Raw genomic sequence first — 22,006 nt, forward strand, 5'->3', positions numbered from 1 at the left:
GCATTTTTCTTTTTCAGTTATTTTCAGTTATTTATTTTCTCTCTCTTTCACTTTTTGATTGTTTCGTTTTTGGGAAGCGAGGTGTCTAGAGGCGTTTTTTTTTGCCTTCCTTTTTTTGGTTACATTTTCTTTTGGGTTCATTATCAATTTGTTTGTTTTTCAGCATTTGCATGGAACGGGGACGGTTGGGGGATGAGTGATGAGATAGGATGGCGGGTGGTAGTTGGCGGACGGCGGATGGGGCGAATCCAGTTTACGAGATATGATACCAGATACATTAACTGACGATTTTGATGACGGGGGTGTTTTTTTTACTTTATCTTCCTATTTATCTACTTTCTTGCGTTCATTCACACTCATATCTTTCTTACTTACACCAGCCATATACAAGGGGGGGAGCGATAATTGTTTTGGTCTCATGTACCTTTTTTTCTTTTGTTTATTTTTTTAGTTACTCATATCATACCTACTACATACTCAGACTGTATATCATGGGGGAGAAAGGGGGAGAGGAGGGGGGGGAAGAGAAAGGGGAGAGAGTCAATTGAAAGAAGTTGAAGTTGAACGTTGAAGGCGAAGTGATCGTGTGAAGTGATGTGATCGCTTGTGAAGTGAAGTGAAGTGGTCGATTGTGGATTTGTGAAAGTCTCTGGAAACTGGAGTCTGAAGTGGTACCTACTTCGAACCGTACGAGTACGAAGTATTACACGACATTTTATTGTTGTAGTGACAGTAGCTCGGAAGTTGGCAAGCAATTTGTCTGACTCCATCACTCGATGCACGAGTGACACAGTATGAGTTGGAGTTGTCCTGCCCGCGTGAAAATGAATCTTTAGTTCAGAACATAAACACAGGTATTACTGCTCGGAAGTTTGTTTGCGCTGGCTGAGAATAGGTACCTAAGTAGGTTCATCCGTGAGGGATAGGTACCACGGTTCCAAGAATCAGCTGCACCCGCAATATGGTAGGGATACTCCTGAGCTGCCATGTTGTCTGCCACCACCACCGTGAGAGGAGCGATGTGGGCTAGAGTAGGTGCGTTATGCCACCCGCCAGCTCTCGTCAAACCCATTCATCATTCAGGGTGCCTTCACTAGATACCTTCCAAGTAATGCTCAGAGACTATACGCAACGATGTCTCTTTTACAAGCTTCTGAACCTAAAAGAAACATCCACCAAGACGCCCCACTCGCTCGCTCGCCACCGGCCCTCCATCCACCGCGCCACTGTGGCTGTAGCTCCGCCACACCGCCCCTGCCCATAACCATAACCACATCCACCGACAATCGTCTGTCACAAAATAGTACCAAAATAGTGCACCAAACGAAGATGCCACCATAAAAGGCAACGTGTCCGAGTGGTTAAGGAGTATGACTCGAATACCTTCACAGTTGATGATATCATATGGGTTCGCCCGCGCAAGTTCGAATCTTGTCGTTGTCGATATAACTTTTTTGATTTTGGGCTGAGCTGCGGATAGGTCGTCTGGTGTCTGTCCGATTACCCCGTGTCGCTCTGTTGTTTTGTTGTCCTGCGGCAGTGCGGCGTCGGGAATCAGAATTCAGAGTCAGCACTGTGCGAACTTCGAAGGCTGAAGCGCGCGTACCAATTATAGATGCTGGAGGAATTTGTGATCCGCTAGTGAGCAGTGAGCACGCTGCACCACCACATGGGCGGCTGCGCCGCTGCAGACAAGGGCCGGGCCGCAGATAGCGGGGTCGCAGACTGGCTGTCATAAAGACCATGAGGATTAACTATATTTGCACATCGTCATATCCTAGCCCTTAGGAGTCTACTCTCATCCGTGAAGTGGTGAGTTGAGTGTTCCGGCGCCGGGTACAATGCTGACACTGACAGCGTATATCTCCACTGTACTGTATTGCACATCGGGCATCAGTTGAAGCTCCGCCATCAGTCGGCTCGCCGATATCCAAACCGACGAAAATGGCGGCGAATATAGCACTCCAGGCCGACATCTCCAACATACCCACAGCAGCGTTAGGCCTTCTGAGCACACTGCAGCCCTTCCTGAAGGCTTTATCAGCAGATGAAGTCGACCCGGGGGCGGTCCTAAAAACGCAGCTGCTCGGCAGCTGTTTCCGGCTCAACGGCTTGCTCGCCGCACGCCTCCCCGAGCTCCTGCGGCGGCACTCGAGCATCCGGCTGGAGCGGCTAGCGGCAACCATCGGCTGGCAGAAGGGGGACACGGCGGCGCTGATGTCGCAGAGCGGTAGCGGGCAAGCCGCCGCCGTCATCTCGCTAGCGCTGCGGGAACTCTACCCAGAAAACATCGCCGGTGAGGTCCTGTACGATGTCGCGGCTAGGATCCTTCCCGACCACCACCACGAGGCCAATGCTGGCCCCAGGGCCCTGGGAAGGGTCGCTGCCACGCTCGCGAATAAAATCGCCGCGTTCGGCTGGGGAAGGCATCTGGCGGAACAGGTCACGAAGATCCGCGTGGCGTATTTGCACCTGGCTACGGTGGCGGTGCCGCGCGATCTACTGGATGTCCCCACCGAAGATACTATGGCGGAGTTTCTGCAGTGTCTGGCAGAGGCGTTTAGGGATGATGCGACGATACTGAGGATCGAGGGAAGTACGAGTGTGGGACATCTCATTGCGCTGGTGACGGCGCTGTGTCCGGATAATGTGGCCATTCATGTCGAGGGAATGAGTATCTTCCAAGGACGACATGCGAGTGCGAGGAGTTCTGCGGCCACAAAAACGACTGCGGTAGTCTTCTCGGTCAGGGCGGGTGAGCAGACTACTTTCGGTATCGAGACGGTGATCAATATCGCCCCGTCTGGCGATCTCCTCAAGATTGTGGCCACGGATAGGTTCCTGACACCTACGTGTAAATATTCGATTCCGTGGGAAGGCTGCTTGTCGACCCTTTTGGACCTCCTGTTCATGGAACGCGGACTTGTATGTACCACCGAGATTCTGCAGGCCTGTGCAAACGTGATCGCAGCGGTGGCGACAATGAAGGGTGACAAACTCTCGGACAACATCGAAGACCGGCACAGCCTGCCGCTGCACGGCCTAAAGACGCTCCTTGGGCCGTTCCCGCTGAACCGAATCCGGGATGCAGTCAAAGCAGTCCTCCTCGTCGAGCCAACTTTCGCTACGCAGGATCCGCAGGTACCCTTAGACTCCCTCCTCACGCATATCAAGGCCATCGTGCCATCGTGCCGCCTTGGGCACTGCGAGACATCCCCACTTGCAAACAACTGCCGCCCCGATTGCGATCGCCAAAAGCTCACTCACACATCCCTCAAAGTGATCGAATCGGGGATCGCAGCGTTATTCGTGACCGCCCGCCCAAACTCGCTAGCAACCTTCAACGCCACCTTCCACGGCGCCCGGAGCTTCACCGGCACCGGCGCTCTCCGGCCCGGCTCCCAAGTGCACTTCTCCATCAGCACCACACAGCTGCACCGGGCGATACTGCACCTAGTCGCGCCCACTCGGGCCCAGGGTCCGATGGGGGACACCTCTGAGCAGCCGGGGGGCACACGCATGATCGGCACTGGCACAGGAGCATGCACGATCTTCCCCACGACGCTCATCTCGCCGCGCCTACCCGAGACGCCGAACGTCGAGTACATCCTGACCGAGGGCTGCTTCCAATACGGCAGCACGTGCTACACCACCGTGATCGCACTCGAGGGCGACGGCAGCGACGGGGCCGCACCCGCGCTACCACCGACGGATATCATCCCGCCCGCTACGCCCCTCACCCCCTCCGGCATCGGCGCGCACGAGTGCCTGACCTTGTCCCTGCGGCGCACGGCGGACCACCTCCTCCTGCGCACGGCGATCCAGGGCGCCGGCAGGACCGTCGAGGTCAGTTTTTGGAATGTGCAGCTGGGGTTCCTGGGGCTGGCGTATGCGGCCGCGTGCGAGCATGATTGGAAGGCCGAGTTGAATAGGGAGGCTAGGCTGGGAGTGGTGACGACTTCAGTCCTGGCGCCGGTGGCGCACAGAGATGGTAATAAGGTGGTTAGTGTGGCTATGACAAGTTTTGCTCCGGAGGCGCAATTTTTGTGCTGTCGCCAGCCGCCGGCGTTGCTGCAGAGGGAGTGCTGTCTTGAGTGTGCGGTTAGGCAGGCGAAGGGTATGGGTTTTCGGCTGGTTATTGGAGGATCTTGATCGTTAGTTGGCGGTTCGTTCTGTTTGTAACTTTATATATATTGGTGGATGAGGCGGGCCTCGAAATAGCAGCTTTTCATGAAATTCACCGCTGGCTACCGGCTCCTAGGCTGGCTATAGTAGTGAAAAGGATTCCTATGTTCGGTCCTAGAAACAGAATGAAGAAATGAGATGTACGGTGCTGACCGCTTGTGCTCCATCACCCAATAGCACTCCAAGAACCTAGCAGCTGGCCTCACAGAACTAGCCTTTCCTGCCTCGCCCTGCAGAGGGTCGGGTTGGCTTGGGGTTTTTGCCCATGGGCGTACCTAGTCATCACTCGTAGGCCGAGTGATAGTACGATTAGCAGAGTCTTCGCTCTTGAATAGGTAGGTACCTGATACCATTAGTGCTCGATATACTGTCCGGAGGCATAGTTATTGGAGTGAAAAAGACGAGTAATATTAGATAAATCTACTTACACTTAAGTAACGCTGCGCCAGCTGTTAATCTGAATCCTTGGTGTGGCAATGAATATACAGAAAGTGGGAACCTAATCGCGGCCGCCGCAACTCTTCAAGTTTCAGGAAGAGTTGGCAGAATGCATGTTCAACCACAGAGAAGATGGGATTGAAATACCTAGGACCTTAACAAGGCATAGGTGGCTCTCGTAGCTCAGGGGTTAGAGCGGTCGATTGCAGATCGACAGGTCCCTCGTTCAAATCGGGGTGGGAGCTTCTTCTTTTGGTTAATTTTTGTAGCCTATGAAAGGTGCCCGGACAGCCCGGTGTATATAGAAGAATTACTTTCTCCAATTATTTGTACTTATTACAGAAGTAACCTAACAAATGCTTGCATCAGTAATAGCCCCCCAGAATCTTAGTTGAAACACTTGAGCTCTCCTTCTCGTCCTCATCATCACTATCCCCCCAGCCCAGCCCTTCGACTCCCTCCACCAATCCTTCGACTCCCCTCCCGAGCAACGCCTTTTTCTCCGTAGAATCAAGCGTTGGCACATCCCATGGCTTAACACTATGTACCTCTCGTCCACTAGGTATCCTCGCGGCCAACGTGCTCACCCCCACCACCTCCTGGAAAAAGACCGCATCATTACTCCTCCTCCAGTTCTCTTCGAGGGCCTCAATAGTCCTCGTCTCCTCTAGCCGTCCCGCATCCATACCCCAGCTTGCATCCCCCCGCTCCAGCGCAGACTTCTCCCGGCGCTCCAGGAGTTCCCGCTTAATCTTCGAGGTAGCCGACGACGACGATGAAGCGGAGAGGATGCTCCGTGCCAGCTCCGCCCATCCAATCGCCTCCCCAACCCGTCCCGACGCCTCCGCATCAATCGCCAAAAACCGGCAGCTCTTGGCTCGGGCTACACGGTGGAGGGAATCTAAGTACTTTGCTAGCTCGGGGATCACCTCGTCGTCTTGCTTCTTCCGGCGAGAGGTCGAGGTCGATAACAGTCCCAGCGCCTTCTCGGCGTGTGCGCTGGAGGCAATGCAGATCCGTGATAACAGCAGGGCTTTGACGCCCGTGGGTGCTTGCGGCGGCGCGTAGAGGTATTCGCTACCTGTTGATTTGGTGGATGACGCGAGGAGATAGCTGGGGTAAGGGTCGGCTTTGGTTACTGCTAGGAGTGTGGCGGAGGATAGCGAGAGGGAGGCGAGGGAGGACAGGACCGAGGGAGCGAGGTCCACCGGCCAGGTGCTGTCTGTGCCTGGAGTCCGCGGGAGCGAGAGTGAGTGTGTGAATATCGCGGAGGAGGCCAAGAGGTGCTGTATGGCGCTGTTAAGGAGCGTCTGTTTTTGCTCGGGTGGAAGTGTGGGTGATAGTGCGTCGTGTAATTGTGATCGCGCAATGAGCGTGTGTGTATATCCGAGTGTTGAAAGGGTGAAGGCGATCTCGTAGTCAAGGCCCTCGCGCTCGCAGCGCTTTGGTGGTGCACCGGGGAATGGCGGGGTGGTTATGGTTGTTCGCCATGATGGGGTGATCGGGCGTGGAGAATCCGAAGGCAGGACATCGCCGCTATGGAGGGAGGCCTGTAAAAAGAGGAGATACGGGAGATAGGCTTCGAGTGCAGAAAGCAGCTGTGGGAGCTGCGTCGATTGTTGCGACGGTGACAAGCGCTTGTGAGCTTTCAGTAGGTTGCGTACAGTCCCGCGGTGTTGGGTCACGAGCAGCGGTAAGGACGGGTAGACTGGGGAGGTGTAGTGCGGGGCGAAGGAGGTAGGCGATGTCGTGGGGAGTGCGTGCGGGTATGGCATTGTTAAGATAGAGCCGAGTCGTGAGTAATATGATGAAGAATGCTACTCGTGTCTCGAGATCTCGATAGGTTGGTGGTGAGCGAGGACCCGCTTGCAGCCCCACCCTTGCTTACTCATCCACAGTCTAATCGGACAACCGACGGGGCTTGCTTGCTTCACTCCGACTGAGCGGAGCATCACCACTCACCAGCGACACCTCTACCTACCGCCGTTACCACAACCACCACCGTTGTACGCCTTCCCTGTCTTCCCAACTCTCCACAGTCGGTCACTTACATCGTCTCAGACATACAAAACGCTACCATGCCGATCCCCGAGTCCGCCGCATACCTAGCCAAGAAGCCGTCGGTCCCGCCGACATTCGAAGGCGTCGACTACGACGACACGAAAGCACTCAAGGCCGCCCAGGACGCTATCCTGCGCGAGCAATGGGTCAAAAGTATGATGGCCCGTGTTGTCCGTGCCGAGCTCGGAAAGTGCTACTACCGTGAGGGTGTCAACCACCTTGAGAAGTGCGCGGGTCTACGGGGTGAGTGACTTCCTGGGCGGGGTGGATCGAGCGGGGGTTGCGCATGGGAGGTTGCGCATGGGAGGATGCGGGAATGGAGAGGTGAATGATGCTGATGTAACGGGCCCGGGCGATGCAGACAGGTACATGGAACTACTGAAGCACTCCAAGGTGAAGGGATACCTCTTCGAGCAAACCAATTACGTTCCCAAGAAGGAGTAAAGCCGAGAAAGAGGAATCTGGGATGCACGGGGAGTGGGGAAGCGAGTGGACGGGGGAAGGATGGTGTATCGTCGATCGCGAGCCATACGGAATAGAAATACGATCTATGCATCGGCACCGCTTCTACGCGACCTCCATCCTATGTGCATTCAGCTCCTTTGGAATTTCAGTTTCGCAGGGCGGGGGATGGGGGGCTGGGTTGGTAACCGGGTGGGACATTGCTCTGCTGTCAGATCTACCCATGGGGATGAAGGACCGTCTTAAAGCTCTGATGAAGCCTACATCCTTCCTCTCCAATGGCCTCTGGAGTTCATCAATGGGAAGCCCTGCCCTTCTGGCTGCTCCAATCATCATATCATACTTCATCTTATGCCAAGCGAACCCCCGTGACACAACCCTTCCGGGTAAGCTAGCCGGCGCGCGACAGCGACAACCCAGACACGACTTCCCTATCCACCACCACGACCCACCACCGCCATCGCCACCACAATGTTCTCCTCCTCCATCCCGCCAGAAGTATTCCACACTCTCCCGACTCTTGCTGGTACCGAGATCTCCCCATCGGGATACCCAATTCCGACAGTAACCTTCATTTGCGCCTCGTGCGAACGGATAATCGGCGACTCCTCCACGCTCCTCTTCCTCCACCACAAGCAGCTCACTCTCACATTCACCCGCCTCACTTCTGTCTCCGCCAGCCTGCCGATACAATTCTCTCCGCCGGGGGAATGGGACGAAAACTGTACCTTCCACCCGCTCTCTTGCGACAAATGCCACACCATCCTCGGCAAGAAGCACCTCGCAACCACATCAGAGCTCGGACAGTTCCAGAACCAGTATACAGTCGATACCGAAAAGGTGGGAATATACTACCATGGCGCATTGGAGCCCGCTGCGCAACCAGTAGAGCTTGCGGGGGTGCTGAGGGTGTTGCATCCGGATCCGGATGAGGTTGTCGAGCAGATGCAGAGCATCATGAGTGTGTGTGTAGGGCTGAGCGAGAATGTGGGGGAGTTGGCGAGGATGCTAAAAAGGGTTGCTGCGGTGGCGGGGCTGGGGGTCGGGGAGACCGTGGCAAGATTAGCGGGTGAGGCAGAGGCGGAGCTGCCGGTTGTTGAGAAGGATGCTCTGGGAGAGACAATAAGGGCATTGCTGAGTAGGGTCGACGGTATTGAGGAGACGGTAGAGACGCTGAAGCAGGATGCCACAATATTTGAGCGCGCCGGGAAGTCTTCCAGTGCTAAACGCAAACGCCATGTTCTTCCCGAAACCGCACACTACGTCTCGGAGTCGCCACGATCTGCCGAGGATTCAATGCAGCGCACGGTCATACCAAACTCGCAGTCCACCGACGAGAACCCCCCATTCCAACACCCAACCGAGCTCGAGCATGAATCGGACTTCCAGGAGATAGAGCATCTTCCCACCCCGCCGGAGTCGAGGCGGACGTACCTCGATGAATCGCAGCCCAAAAAGAGCCATAAGAAGAAGAAGCCGAAGGAAGATAATGGCTACGAGATGCCAGATTTAGAGGAGGACATCAAGCCAGTCAAGAGGAAGGTTAGGAGTGGGGAATTTGATGGCTCAACCAAAAGGCCGGCTACAAGAGGGACGAGGAAGAAATGAAGGCGGATATTTCAATCTGTCCTTGAACTATTATGTGGAGTTCGGAGTCTTGTCTTCTTGCGTTGTTCTATATGAGATATCAATGGTTGCGTTGCACTTTAGCACTTTGTTCTATATCCCGCGGTTTCTAAAGTATCATTCGCATTTTTTGCTTTCTGCTTTACATCGCACTAGAAACCATTGCACCGCGACTCACTGTCTTTCACTCGCTTCGCAGTTCGACTCCTGGATGCTTGGGATGCTTGGAGTAGCATGAATACGATCCGAATCCTACAACAAAGAACTTCACAGAATACAATTATTTAGAGTGATGAGCTCATGAAACGACCTGAAGCCGGCGAAATAAGTTGGCCAGCACAGCCGCCGCTTAACACCTCCAAAGGCCTCCCTCCTGGTACTAACACCATAAGCATTACTACTCTAGTCATGGAAATGTGCTGGAATGCACATGTAAGCCGCTTTGATTCCCAGCACACGTAGGTATGGCTTCTAGATGATTCCTCGTCGGCAAATTTTCCACGCGATTGAAGTACCTAGCGCCGATGATATAGGCGTGACATGGCGACAGCGCGATGGACGTATCGGTGTTTATTTTGGCAGCGGAGCGGAGATGCGGCATAGTTACGGTGCCTGGTAGTGCTGACGGCGTGGCCAAAGCTCCTCCGACAGCCCTACTCTACTCCACTTCATTTTCTCGGCAAATCGAAGCCGATCAGTGACGGCGACATTATTATCCGCGCTCTTCAGGCTGGGGACTGCTAGACATAAGGACTTACGTTTGCTTGGGTCCGAGCACTCCGGCAAGATGAGCCGTACATATTGGCAAGAGGTATGTGGAGTAACTGTTGTGGCGCTCTCCACGGAGCTCAGCCTTGTCTTCTCAGTGAATGGCATGGAGCGTTTTCACGGCCGAAGGCTCAACAGTGACTCCAGTATTACAATGGCACCCATCACTCCCTCCCTCCCTCCCTCCCTCCCTCCCTCCCTCCCTCCCTCCTCCCTCCGCCGCCTTGAACCCCAATGCCTCCTTAACTCGAAAATTTCAACACGCAATGAGATTCGGGACCAGCAAGCTATCGGCGACACGTATCTCCGGATTGTCCGGTCTAGCTATCCGGAACCCTTGGATCCCAAATGTGCAAGGGTTATTCCGAGCCGCGGGTCCCCGGTCCCGTCTGCCATTGCGCGCCCCACCCTCCGCGCTTCCCGTCGCATGGACAAACTCTGTCGGCTCGATTCAATCTTGCTTTCTAAGCAATGAGGGAGGGTCAGCGGGGTATTCTCCGAGGGTATTGAAGAGGATCGTCAACGGCCTTCTCCGAGGGCAACAAAAAGGCCCGGCTGGACCTTTTCCGAGGGCATCGAGGAGCGTCGACAAGGCTTTCTCCATGGGAATCAAAAAGTGTCAGCAGGGCCTTGACCTTCTCTGAGGGCATCAAGGAGCAATCTGACGTCGGGACGTTGCATCAGAAAAGGCCTGCTGCTGGGATTCTTGCAATGCCTGCAATTCAATAGCAACAACCATAGCGGATTTGGGGTTTGTCTGGAGATGGACGATACCCTATGTGTGCACTTATCGAGCAGCCAAAAGACGTATATATTCGTGGTGGTGGTGGTTACTTCGCTGTGCTCGCGTTCTCGCCGTTCCAAGCTCGTCCCGTGCTGGAGGTTGAAATCAGGTACAAAGTAGGTACCCCACAGCGAATGCGGTGAAACCGTAAAAGACCGCCGTAAGCAATATGTACCTCATGGCCAACTCGGGAGTAAAGATACCTGAATTTGGGGGGAATTATCGGGCTCATGTAGGCTGCTTATTGTGAGGTTTGGCTCCGGAGTGCAGGCGGACCGGATTACCATACTTTTCGTTAGTATATGGCCAGGTGAACGGGCCGGGGGGTTTTGACATTTGATTACACTCAATTAGCGTATGGGCTTGGAGAAATAATTGGTGCGGTGTGATGTCAGGATACCTACCTATGGATCTCCACCCGGAGTGGTGGTAGCGGTATATAAGTATTCGCTTTTCCCTCAGGTATATTGTGATCTCACGAAGTTCCAAAACGAATACCTCCTACCTCCTACCTGCGCCCCCAATACATCATCATACCCGAATACATCATGGTTGCCACTCACAATTTCACCGTCTTCCGTGGCGACAATACCGGCAAGATCCAACGCGGCACCACCGAGAAGAGGTTGGAGGCAGATGAGGTCCTGATCCGTGTCACCCACTCCGGTCTTTGCGGCACCGACTGCCACTTCCGAAGCAGCGGGATTGTCCTCGGACATGAAGGTATCGGCACCGTTGAGGCTTGCGGAGAGAATGCGAAGAAGTACACGAAGGGTGATGTTGTTGGATGGGGATACATCCACGAAGTTTGTTCTCAATTCGCCTGGTGGGCAGAATTGCAGTGGCTGATGGTGGACAGACCTGCGGTTCCTGCCATAACTGCCTCTCCGGAAGGGAAGTCTACTGCGCTACCCCCAAGATTTTCGGCAACCACGCCGTCGACCAAGGCTCTCTGTCCACCCAGGCCATCTGGAAGGAGGCTTACATCTTTGCTATCCCGTCGGCCCTCAATCCCGCCAACGCTGCGCCGCTGATGTGTGCCGGTGCCACCGTCTTCTCCCCCCTCTACGAACACGGCGTCAACGGCACCCACACCGTCGGAATCGTCGGCATCGGTGGTCTCGGTCACTTGGCCATCCAGTTCGCGGCGAAGATGGGATGCCGCGTAGTCGTGTTCTCCAGCACCGAGGACAAGCGCGATGAGGCCATGAAGCTCGGTGCCAACGAGTTCTATGCCACCAAGGGAAAGACCCATCTGGATGTCGAGCACCCTCTCGACTTCCTCCTCGTCACCACTAGCTTCATCCCTAGCTGGAAGATGTACTTCGACACCATGGCGAAGGGCGGAACCGTTGTCGCACTAACCGTTGCGCAAGGAGACATCACGATTCCGTACGAGAATATCTTGCAGAAGGGACTGAAGCTCATGGGCAGCAGTGTTGCGTCACGATGGGTCCAGTATGTTTCCCCTCCTTTTCAAACCCGTTGGTAAGCGAGAACCAGTGCTAACACTTTACGTAGCAAACTCATGCTGGAGTTCGCGGCACGCCACAACATTCAAGCACAGATCGAGGAGTTTCCCATGACCGAGGAGGGAATTACCGAGGCGTTCGATAAGCTCGACGCCGGAAAGCTGCGGTACCGTGCAGTTCTGAAGAACGAGATGTAAATTGCGATTGACTTAAATTATGGGCTTTTTTTCGTTTCCTTTTTGGTTTATGATGATCGCATTGGGATCTCGGGGTTGTTTTTGGTTTTGTCGGGTGCTCTCGGGATTTGTGTAGTGCTGCAACGGATTACGAGATGGGTGGAATGGATTGTTAGAGTATCTATAGTACATACTATGATGTACTTACCTCAAGCTCGTGAGTTGGGGGATTGTCGGATCGTGCGATTGCCATACCGGCGGTGGTGGTGACATGCAACGGACGTTAGTTACACACGGCAGTGGTTGCACTCGGCTATGAAGCTGTCACCGAAGCGACACACGCATCATCTTCACACAAGCACTCAATCCACATGTTAGCCGCCGATCACAGTGCATATTTCCTTGGTTACATACATCCAACCTCCGTGATTCGTTTCTTTCTTCCCGGTTCGTCCTCACCGTGCATGATTACTGTTATACCGGGATCTGCGCTGCAATTCAAAACAGGGATTTGCGGGAATGACATCACTCAATCCCACCGCGAATTCCCTTTACCAAGAGTTCGAATAGAGCAGTTGGCGGAATCCATGATCAATATGAAGGCTCCAAATGTACTCCCCATCGCTTCTCACTCACGCATCACACAGCAGCAGCAGCAATGGCCGGGCGAGAAACAGAACGAGACATTGAGGCCGATTTGGGGACCGAACACCTCCCCGGCGACTCCGGCGCAGCCTTCAAAGCTCTGTCCGTAACGCACCACGACACCGTCATCGAGACCGCGGACGGCCACCGTCTCCCCGGCGTCCCCCTCTCCGAGGCGAAAAAACTCAACGCGCTCAGAAGCAATGTTGCTTCTCCCGCCCCTTCCTGTTCCTCAGAGGACAAGAAAGCGGAGGAGGGTGGGAACACAACAATCGAGATGGCGCCCGCATTCACGGATCCGCTGTTCCCTCCCGTGCCGGTTTACGGTCCGGCGACGCCGCTCAGGAGGCTGCAGTGCGCGGTGTTCAGGGTCACCAGTGGGATACTCAGCCTGTCGTTTCTGGGGGTGGTGGTGATGGGCGCGATCGCGGAGTCGCTGCCGGAGTTTCTGCTGAGGAGGTGGAAGCGCGTTACTCTGGAGGATCCGGATCAAGGAAGGTTGTTCAGAGATATCGAGATGGAGAGAAAATTGGAGAGGGAAAGGAATGGGCAGCCCGATGAGCTCAAGTGCGATATTGCGTATTACGCCCAGCGAGTCGGCCTCGATGCCGAGCTGTTGACGGTCGAGACGGAGGATGGTTTTTTGCTGGATCTGTGGCATGTTTTTGATCCGCAGAATCTGCCTTATTATCCTCCCGAGGTTCAGGATGGCGAGAAGAACGAGGATGAGGATGAAGCCAAAGAACATACAAGGACTCGACTACCAAGGGAGACGGGGAAGCGGCCCAACGGAAAGTCAGGTGGCACTCGGTACCCAGTGTTGCTCATCCATGGGCTACTGCAGAGTGCTGGCGCTTACTGCGTCAACGACGAAGACTCGCTCGCGTTTCATCTCGTCCGCAGGTGTGTAGTTACAGTCCATCTTCCTCTTGTACAATACGAGACTGACCATTCTAGTGGCTACGACGTATTCCTAGGCAACAACCGTTGCGGCTTCAATCCCAGACACACAGTGCTCCACTACAGCGATCCGCGCATGTGGGCTTGGAACATCCGACAAATGGGCATTCTCGACCTGCCAGCCTTCATTTTCCCGATCCTCTCGCTTACGGGATACCCCAAGGTTGCGCTCGTCGCGCACAGTCAAGGCACCACGCAGACCTTCGTCGCCCTCGCAAAACAGCAGCGGCCCGACCTCGGCGAAAAAATCAGCGTTTTCTGCGCCCTCGCGCCGGCAGTTTACGCCGGTCCGCTGATCAACAAGTTCTACTTCAAATTCATGAAGCTGATCCCGCCGTCCGCGTTCCGGATCGTCTTCGGAATCCACGCATTCATCCCGTTCATGCTCCTGATGCATAGAATCGTCCCCGCAAAGTTCTATGGGGAGCTGGGGTACCGCGTTTTTTGGTTCTTGTTTGGATGGAGTGATTTGAGGTGGGATCGTGGGCTGCGTGCTAGGTTCTTTCAGTTCGCGCCGGTGTATGTCAGTGCGGAGGCGATGAGATGGTGGCTGGGGAGAGAGTGTTTTGCGAAGCACAGGTGCATCCTAAGCACGCACTCTGCGGGGGAGTTGGAAACGCGGGGAAGCGATGGTGAGAAGGAGTTGGCGGAGAGTCCCGAGAGGGGTGGCGGCGCATGGTTCGATAATCGCTTTCCGAAGCTGGCGCTGTGGGTTACCGGAGCAGATGATTTGGTTGACGGCAGGAAACTGGTGAGGAGATTCGAGGAGGGGAGGGAGCCGGAAGTCGATCTCGTGTGGAAGAGTGTACTCGAAGAGTATGAGCACCTCGATGTCATCTGGGCCATCGATGCGAAGAAGAGGGTGTTTGACGAGGTCGTAGATGTCATCGGAACGTGTAAAGAGGAGGAGGAGAGGAAGTAGGGGATTTACTATGTCCATGGGTGGCGTCGGCGTTGAGGGTTGGCCAGTACATACACACACATAATACCCTTTCCTTCTGTTTGTTTTGGTCATGTAAATAGCTCGCACATTATTTTTCCATTCGGTCAACTGCCACGTAACTAGAATTTTTGAAGTAATCCTGCTATTAATTCTCACCACGACCCCTACTCGTGCTTATCACGCTTGCTGCCCGGGTCGGGGGCCCGGGTCGGGGCCACGATTAGCAGGCTTCAATCCAGCCAACCACATGATGCCTCGCATCTTCAACCACAGCCCCAGATGCTTGATACCACACAGTTCGCAACGCTGGTGTCCACATTCACGACACCTATCGGTGCCACCGCTCGTGGCGATCTTGCACTTGGAGCAGCGCCATCGGTAGCCGGGGTTAAGTGGTGACATTACGCAGGACGTGAAATCAGTACCAGGTCGGTAGAGGATGGGGAGGAGGAGGAAGAGGAGGAGGGGGTGCTGGGAAAAATGGCATCGCCACGGGTTTTTATTGGCGCAACGGAGGTGTTCAGCTCGACCAGCAGCGGTGTGTTCGAGTGTGAGTAGGCGCGATCGAGACGAGTAACATGGACGTGTCCGCGACGCTCACGTGGGTAACCAGCGGTGTGTACACACATACATACGAAGACTTGGCTGGAAACTGTGTTGCGTGCGGGGAGCGGCGAGAAGCATCGTCTGCAAAAACGTGTCGTTTCGAGGCCGATATATGTACCTTCTGTGAGGAAGTTGTGGGGAGGGGGCTCCCTCTCGTCTCATGATCAACCCACATCGCCGGAGATTTCGCTAGAATATTGGTATGCATAATTCGGAGAGCCGGCTTGGAACACTTTGTTTTTTTTATTTACTCATTGAACCGGCTTGGAAGACTCACGATGCTGAAGTCGAAAAAACACATCATGCATGAGTGCTATTTGGTGACGGTCCCTTATTCTGTGTATAATCACACGAGTGATGGGGGTAGATATTGCTATTGCCACGAGCGTGATGTCCGTATGTATGCCATATCGTCTCCATAAATACATCGTGAGCGCCTGCAAGCTGACCACCCCGCATATAAGTCGCACAGTTCCAACGTACCCGGCGTTCCGGCGAGGTTGCGTTCTCTGAATGATAATCAAAACCTCTTGAACCCGTTCCACTGGGACGGGCAAACCTTCGAAAGCACATGACCGAGTGGGGGCAGAGCCATGATTAGTGGTAGTTATGTAAGAATGGATACGGCAGCTCTGGCGGCTCAAGCCTCACGGCCTGCACAATCCAAGATTCGGTACGCTTGTTCGGCATCCGTCCCGAGCCGGGAGCCACGTTTCAGGCATGAGAGTTATCCAGAGTATTCCATGCGCGTTGCACCGGAGAAGGCGCACGCACGCACGCCCGTTCGAGACATCCGCATGTATGTGGAGAAGTGTGCGTACATCCGCAATCTGTACTCCGCCTATGTAGCCGCTGGCTGGATCGAGCGCGACTCTGCTGCGCATGCAATTTGTAAAGCTGAGCTCACCCACCATGCACCATGAACTCGCTACTCCGGATCCCCATCAGCTTGGTGAATAAGCATTCGGAGTAATAATATATTGACGGACAAAATGGACGGGTTCCTGGCATCTGCAGGGAACAGAATCACTGTGATTGGTCCTAACTAGTGCAAAAATAAGAAAAGTTCCTGAACGCACTGCCTGTCGCTTCCCTCCCGGAAATAAAAAAATTCTGCTATCCGAGCGTCACGTGGTACGCCCAGCGGGGTGGTTCCGGTGAGTGCTCAACCCAACACCTTGATTTGCAAGCAGCCATAAGCAGGAATTATTGAGCATCGCACGTGGCACTAACTACCAAACTTCCATTTCTGGCAATCAACCGTTTGCGCCAGCCGCCACACGTACCTAGCTCGGATGATGGAATCCACTAGTAGTAGAATCTCAACCTCAAGGAAAACCCCACCTGGGTGAACTTCGGATCTGAGAGATCGCCGGATCGCATGGATGGAATTGTGTCGTAGCGCCACCTGAAAACCCTCTATTATTCGGAATGCTGTCCAAGATCCCAATCGCCTTTATAACCGGCCTTCTCCTCGTAGTCCCATTCATGTTTTCTGCCATCATCTTCAACACACTCAAGTCCACTTCCATCAGATCAACACTTCCTCGCACCTTCAACCCCACCACAATCACCAGCCGTTTCTTCTCAACCAAACCCGCAAACATGACTCTCTCCGCCGCTACCTTCCTCGAGGCCGTCAAGCACCGCCGCAGTCACTACGCCCTTGAGGCCAAGTCCCCGATCGCCGACTCCAAAATCGTCGAGATCATCCAGGAGACCGTGAAGCACGTTCCCAGCAGGTACGCATCTCTCTCCTCTCTCCCGTCTCCACAACTCCGCAAGTACATATCCCCGACTCACACGTACCCTCTAGCTTCAACTCGCAGACCGCCCGCGCCATCGTTCTCCTCGGAAAGGAGCATCAGAAGCTGTGGGACATCACGATCGAGTGCCTGCGCCCGATCGTCCCCGCCGATGCCTTCCCCGCCACTGAGGGAAAGCTCAACATGTTCAAGGCCGCCTACGGCACCGTTCTCTGGTTCGAGGACCAGACCGGTGTCAAGGCCATGCAGGACGCTTTCCCCATCTACGCCGACAAGTTCCCCATCTTCTCCGAGCACGCTTCGGGAATGAACCAGTACGTCGCGTGGACCGCGCTCGAGGCCGAGGGCTTCGGTGCTAACCTCCAGGTATGTTACCCCCCCCCCCCCCCCCCTCCTGCTACTATGTATGTTCCACGAGCTATTGCTGATGTCCGTATAGCACTACTCCCCCATCATCGACGAGAAGGTCCGTGAGGAGTGGAACGTCCCCGAGAGCTGGCTCCTGGAGTCGCAGCTCGTCTTTGGAACTCCCACCGCTGTGCCCGGAGAGAAGACCTTCAACCCCATCGAGGACCGCGTCAAGGTGTACGGTGCTTAAATTGCACAAGCTTGGGCGTTTGTTTGGATTCTGTTGTTTTAGCGTTTTGGGCTAGTTTGGGCAATCTTTTTCGCAGAATAGAACTTGGTTGATACCTATCCTCTGATCATAATCATTCCGGACGTGAAGCTTCGCTGCAGAGTAGATATGTGTGCACGAGTAAAAAAAACGATGTGGCTAGGTAGGCATCCGGAGTCCGGACCTCCTCGTGAAGCGGTTTCCAGGGACTCCGAGCGTGCCGGAATGTTTGGATGCCTTTATTCCCAGCCGAATGTGCCAACACCGGAGCCATCCATCGGAGGCTTTTTTCTCGGATATGCGAGAGTCACTGCGGATCCGGTCGCCAGTATTGTCGACGGAGTGGACTGCCCAATCCTACAGATGCCGTGCTACCCTTGCAACTCGTGAAACCGTTCATAGTAGACGCCCCACAGATAGCTCTTCCAAACAACGACCGATCGGATATTCGCTGCCGAAGTGTCGCACGGCTGCGGCGAGCCCTGGGAATCAGATGGAGCATACTAGTAATAGTAATCAGCTGTCCAGGCCGAGAGCCGGTCATAAATCCTGCGGTTCACGGCACAGATAAGCGGCTCTCGTAGCTCAGGGGTTAGAGCGGTCGATTGCAGATCGACAGGTCCCTCGTTCAAATCGGGGTGGGAGCTTCTCATTTTGCTTTCGCTTTTATTCAACAAGCTTTCTTTGCTTTTGCTTTTATTCAACAAGCTTTTGCTTTCGCTTTTATTCAACAAGCTTTCTTTGCTTTTGCTTTTATTCAACAAGCTTTTGCTTTCGCTTTTATTCGTGCGACGGATGGCGTTTTTCGCGTGGGTTTGTCGCACAGTCAAATGGCAGGCGTCCATTCCGATTAGGCTTTGCCTCTAGAGTCCGGGCTATGCCAATAATAGTCAGGCTCGGATCGCTCTCTCGTAACCGTAACGTAACGTAAGCATCCACAGCGGGTACTAGTGGCCGGCCTGAGTGGGCCGTGCACTCTGTCGACCAAAGAGACGGATCACGGATTTCGGGTGGTCCTCTTCTCTCCCTCTAGACGAACTGATGGCTTCGGCCTGGCCTGGCCGGGCCTGAGGCAAAACGGGCATGAGGCAAAACTTTAACGGGCCCAATGCTCAATGCTTTTGGGTTGAAGGAACCACTTATATACCGGCATGTACCTGCCTGGGTAACGATCAGGCCACCGGCAGCGCGCAAGACCCGAAGTTCAGCTCCACATGACCCTCTTCCTCCGCTCCCGCTCCCGCTCCCCCTCTTACCCCTTGGCCTTACGCAGTACCTGGTCCCGGCAGACTATCCTTGCGCCAGCGATTGAAGGTCCACTCAGCCTCTCCAGTACTGTCCAGGCCCAGTTACCAACTTGCTAGCCTTGTGGTACTGTATTCGCTTTGGCGGATTACTACAGTGTGCGGCGCAGTGGCAAATTATTCTCGTATTGATCGTATAGAACGATCCTCCACGAGCAGAGTGGCTGCGTAGGTGCCTACCGTATGTATTACATACGGACTCGATACCTACTATGTAAATAGACGAAGCGAAACCCCCATGCGACACAGGGTCCACGAGGTACACAGAGTGTACCTACATACATACGATGTACCCAACGCATTGGTAAGGTACCGCAACGGATGACGTGCGAAGGAGAACAACATCTACTGGTGTACCTACCTACTCTATGCACAGCGAGGAATGCTGGGATTTTTTTGCAGGATGATCTATCGGGCGGTCTTGCATCGTACCTTGAATACCTATTGACTCACGGTGGAACACTCGTCGGTTTTGCCAGAATAGCTAATTGATCAGTCCTCGCCGCGTTTCTGTTACGCTATATTGCCAACACGTTGGATGCCTACATACATGTTGTATTTCCTAGCGTGGCGCCGACGGAGGTCCTGGGACCTGCATGACAGTGGGGGGTATGTACCCATATGTGCGGGTATTATTAAGACCTCCGCTGAGTCTGCTCTTCGGCAATTTAGCGCAGGGCTTTCGCCTCTTTCATTCCGCTTCCTCGTCGTGCCGATTCGCTGTGTTGCACTCGTCGCCTGGGATAACTGAAAACCCTAGTTATCGCAAGGAAAGGGGCAGTCATAGCTACAAGTGAGTGAGTGATTACGGTACTTATATGTAGGCGCTGGCGGTCTCTTGCACGCTTTTTCGATAGTATTGCTGCCCCGCACACCGTGATCTTCGCCCTCGTTTTTCCTTCCTTCTACGGTAGCAACCCTGCGGATTTCGAAATGCAGTTCTCATTTACAATACTACTCGCGGCGGCTGCGGCAGGCGTCGTCGTTGCCGCTCCTGGTCAGGGGTATTACGACCAGCAGCATTATTTGCGGGCCCGAACCACTACGAATACTGTACGTGTGCCCGCAGATACCTCTCGTGCGTAACTATAGTACATTGCTAAAACTTCGTGGTAGGAAACGTAATCCCTCTCTCTTCCTCATGGCCAGCCCACCGCTCTATACTCTAGGCGGCAATGATTGGTACATGCTCACAGCGAGTTAGCGCTGATGGATTCCCATAGTATCACTCGCACCCCGCCGGCGAACCGATATGGCCCAACTACCGTCCCCGTGCCCGACTATGTCACCGCTATAACCATCACCGCACCAGTTCCCCGTGCCGCGACAGCCTCTCTTGCCGCTGACGGCCCCGGTGGGATCATCGCGGATACCCCTGCACCGGCGGCATGCAAGCAGCCATCAGCCGTCGCGAACGGCGGATTCGAAACCGGGCTCTCTCCATGGACATCTTCCGACTCCGCAAACGCAACCATCTCCGTATCAACATCCGCCGCAGTCGCGCGCACCGGCGCCGGCTACATATCCGTACGGGCCAGCCGCGCTCCCGCTAGCGCTACAATATCGCAGACAATATCGGTGTGTCGCGGCACGGAGTACACATTTTCGTTTTGGGTGCAGAAGTCGGGTGCAGTGGCAGCGTCGGGGTGCACGGCTGTGCTCTCGCTGGATGGGATGGCGTTCGCGGTCGTCATCCCCGGCGTGCAGACTGGCTGGGTGCGATCCATAGCGGTGGGAACGTACATACCAACGACGGACGAGGCGGTGCTGGCTGTAACGGTTAGCTGTATGGATGCCGCCGACTCAGCGGAGCTTCTCGTCGACGATGTCACACTTTCGCTTGCCTAGGAGGTGGGTAGTGGTTGGTTGTATATACGAACGGGAGGAATGCGGGCTGTTGGGGAGCGGCAAGGTGTATTCCTGTACTAGTAGTGTGCATTTTGTATTATTATTACTACCTATTAGATGTGGATGCGTGGATGGATTCCCCACACCAAACAGGTCCGGGTGTCCATCGAGTCACTGGGGGCGAAGGGACATCGCGTGCTGTTTATGGCGTATCCGTCGTGATCCGGAAGGAATGCTTTCGATATCACTCTATCACTCTGTGGTTTTCATAGAGGTCATATCGACGATGAGCACCTACATACATCGGTCCGCCACCCAATCTCGATCTCGATCTTGAGTGGGGGGGAATCATTTTATTGACGTGTCTATAGACCTAAGTAGATCACGACGTCCACACCAAAGAGAGCCACCGCCGCGAGACTCGCTAATCGGCGTCTCGCCTGCCCGCGAGAGAGAAGTACACTATCCAATTTCGATCTCGAGTGTCCTATACGGGGGAGGGTCATGCGCAGCGTTTACGGTCTCCAGAGCGGTGCGGATCGAGAGAAATCAAACGCAACCTCCCCCTCCCCCACTACATCTAACCATTGCCTGTGTGGGGTTGCTTGCATGCATGCATGTGCAACGGGCTCGCTCTGAGCCCGAGCCCCACCGGCGGACAACGGAAACCTCGACGGACGCCATCGGTAAACCGCAGCGAATGTGATGCGACCTGCGGCCGACACGCGAAGCCGCGGCTACGGACGTGGGCTCATGTGTGTGTGTCCGAGTGCGATCGTGTGAATGGATGGTATGGTGAGAAGCTGAAGGGCCAGCTTACATAGTACTAAAAGTCCAGATAGTGGGCAATCAGAATTTCTGTAGATAGATTGTGGCATTCCAAGCATACATAAGAGGTAACGCCAATGTGTGCTTCGTCCACGGAAGCAGATGAATAGGTAGCTGAGGTGAGACACGATAGTGCCTTTTCGCACAGTTTGTCACTCAAAAGAAAAGAAAAGAAAAGAAAAAGGGGCATTCGTTTCGAACGCACATGTGTAAACGATAACAGCAAGAAACAGAATTTCAAAATTTGCCCCCGTGGCTCAACGCCGCCTGCGTATTCCAACCCCCCCTCTCCCCACTAACCTGAAAGCGGCCGGAGTTCAAACTCCTCAGAAAACCCATGACGCCCATCAATTCGCATGTTTTCTGCGCAATGGTGTTCAAGTACCTACGCCCTGAGTCCACTGATCTGTACCCCCGGATCCCCGGTTCTTTCTCATGATCTCATCGCAAAGTAAATAGCCATCCTTCGGCTGTCTTCGGTTGTAGTTTGCATGTAGTTATGTATGATTCATCGAATC

The 22,006-nt window shown here is 54.3% G+C and overlaps 9 protein-coding genes and 3 non-coding genes across 12 annotated transcripts; 11 read left to right on the forward strand and 1 right to left on the reverse strand.

Moving 5' to 3' along the window:
* Window positions 1–26: 26 nt before the first annotated feature.
* Window positions 27–507, forward strand: BZA05DRAFT_384969 (uncharacterized protein). Its single transcript, XM_051482364.1, has one exon. The coding sequence runs from the start codon at window positions 263–265 to the stop codon at window positions 449–451; it is 189 nt and encodes a 62-aa protein (XP_051343574.1). The 5' UTR covers window positions 27–262; the 3' UTR covers window positions 452–507.
* Window positions 508–1,343: 836 nt separating this feature from the next.
* BZA05DRAFT_t25 lies at window positions 1,344–1,443 on the forward strand. Its single transcript has one exon. It is a non-coding gene; the product is annotated as a tRNA-Ser (tRNA).
* A 223-nt stretch (window positions 1,444–1,666) lies between these two features.
* BZA05DRAFT_470677 (uncharacterized protein) lies at window positions 1,667–4,152 on the forward strand (the record flags this gene model as incomplete). The annotated part of the gene is made up of 2 exons (XM_051487912.1): window positions 1,667–1,812; window positions 1,858–4,152. Exon 2 carries the CDS (start codon window positions 1,945–1,947, stop codon window positions 4,150–4,152), a length of 2,208 nt encoding a protein of 735 aa, XP_051343575.1. The 5' UTR covers window positions 1,667–1,812; window positions 1,858–1,944.
* A 643-nt stretch (window positions 4,153–4,795) lies between these two features.
* On the forward strand, window positions 4,796–4,868 carry BZA05DRAFT_t26. The gene has a single exon. It is a non-coding gene; the product is annotated as a tRNA-Cys (tRNA).
* A 1-nt stretch (window position 4,869) lies between these two features.
* On the reverse strand, window positions 4,870–6,448 carry BZA05DRAFT_384973 (uncharacterized protein). The gene has a single exon (XM_051482365.1). It carries the CDS (start codon window positions 6,396–6,398, stop codon window positions 4,989–4,991), a length of 1,410 nt encoding a protein of 469 aa, XP_051343576.1. The 5' UTR covers window positions 6,399–6,448; the 3' UTR covers window positions 4,870–4,988.
* A 118-nt stretch (window positions 6,449–6,566) lies between these two features.
* BZA05DRAFT_107468 (uncharacterized protein) lies at window positions 6,567–7,373 on the forward strand. Its single transcript, XM_051478541.1, has 3 exons — window positions 6,567–6,626; window positions 6,685–6,927; window positions 7,046–7,373. Exons 2-3 carry the CDS (start codon window positions 6,702–6,704, stop codon window positions 7,126–7,128), a joined length of 309 nt encoding a protein of 102 aa, XP_051343577.1. The 5' UTR covers window positions 6,567–6,626; window positions 6,685–6,701; the 3' UTR covers window positions 7,129–7,373.
* Window positions 7,343–8,839, forward strand: BZA05DRAFT_107473 (uncharacterized protein). Its single transcript, XM_051478542.1, has one exon. The coding sequence runs from the start codon at window positions 7,618–7,620 to the stop codon at window positions 8,752–8,754; it is 1,137 nt and encodes a 378-aa protein (XP_051343578.1). The 5' UTR covers window positions 7,343–7,617; the 3' UTR covers window positions 8,755–8,839.
* Window positions 8,840–10,872: 2,033 nt separating this feature from the next.
* On the forward strand, window positions 10,873–11,993 carry BZA05DRAFT_330885 (putative NADP-dependent alcohol dehydrogenase C 2; the record flags this gene model as incomplete). Its single annotated transcript, XM_051480558.1, has 3 exons — window positions 10,873–11,130; window positions 11,184–11,782; window positions 11,846–11,993. The coding sequence occupies 3 exons, from the start codon at window positions 10,873–10,875 to the stop codon at window positions 11,991–11,993; spliced, it is 1,005 nt and encodes a 334-aa protein (XP_051343579.1).
* Window positions 11,994–12,508: 515 nt separating this feature from the next.
* BZA05DRAFT_470681 (Alpha/Beta hydrolase protein) lies at window positions 12,509–14,675 on the forward strand. The gene is made up of 2 exons (XM_051487913.1): window positions 12,509–13,520; window positions 13,575–14,675. Exons 1-2 carry the CDS (start codon window positions 12,631–12,633, stop codon window positions 14,497–14,499), a joined length of 1,815 nt encoding a protein of 604 aa, XP_051343580.1. The 5' UTR covers window positions 12,509–12,630; the 3' UTR covers window positions 14,500–14,675.
* A 1,964-nt stretch (window positions 14,676–16,639) lies between these two features.
* On the forward strand, window positions 16,640–17,490 carry BZA05DRAFT_456466 (Nitroreductase-like protein; the record flags this gene model as incomplete). Its single annotated transcript, XM_051487555.1, has 3 exons — window positions 16,640–16,868; window positions 16,943–17,258; window positions 17,332–17,490. The coding sequence occupies exons 1-3, from the start codon at window positions 16,732–16,734 to the stop codon at window positions 17,488–17,490; spliced, it is 612 nt and encodes a 203-aa protein (XP_051343581.1). The 5' UTR covers window positions 16,640–16,731.
* Window positions 17,491–18,082: 592 nt separating this feature from the next.
* Window positions 18,083–18,155, forward strand: BZA05DRAFT_t27. Its single transcript has one exon. It is a non-coding gene; the product is annotated as a tRNA-Cys (tRNA).
* Window positions 18,156–19,521: 1,366 nt separating this feature from the next.
* On the forward strand, window positions 19,522–20,763 carry BZA05DRAFT_384979 (uncharacterized protein). Its single transcript, XM_051482366.1, has 3 exons — window positions 19,522–19,866; window positions 19,915–19,918; window positions 20,036–20,763. The coding sequence occupies exons 1-3, from the start codon at window positions 19,746–19,748 to the stop codon at window positions 20,658–20,660; spliced, it is 750 nt and encodes a 249-aa protein (XP_051343582.1). The 5' UTR covers window positions 19,522–19,745; the 3' UTR covers window positions 20,661–20,763.
* Window positions 20,764–22,006: the final 1,243 nt, after the last annotated feature.

The sequence above is a fragment of the Tricharina praecox genome (genome assembly GCF_024521635.1).
Source record: "Tricharina praecox strain CBS 144465 chromosome Unknown BZA05scaffold_2, whole genome shotgun sequence".
In the NCBI taxonomy this organism is placed as follows: Eukaryota; Fungi; Ascomycota; class Pezizomycetes; order Pezizales; family Pyronemataceae; genus Tricharina; species Tricharina praecox.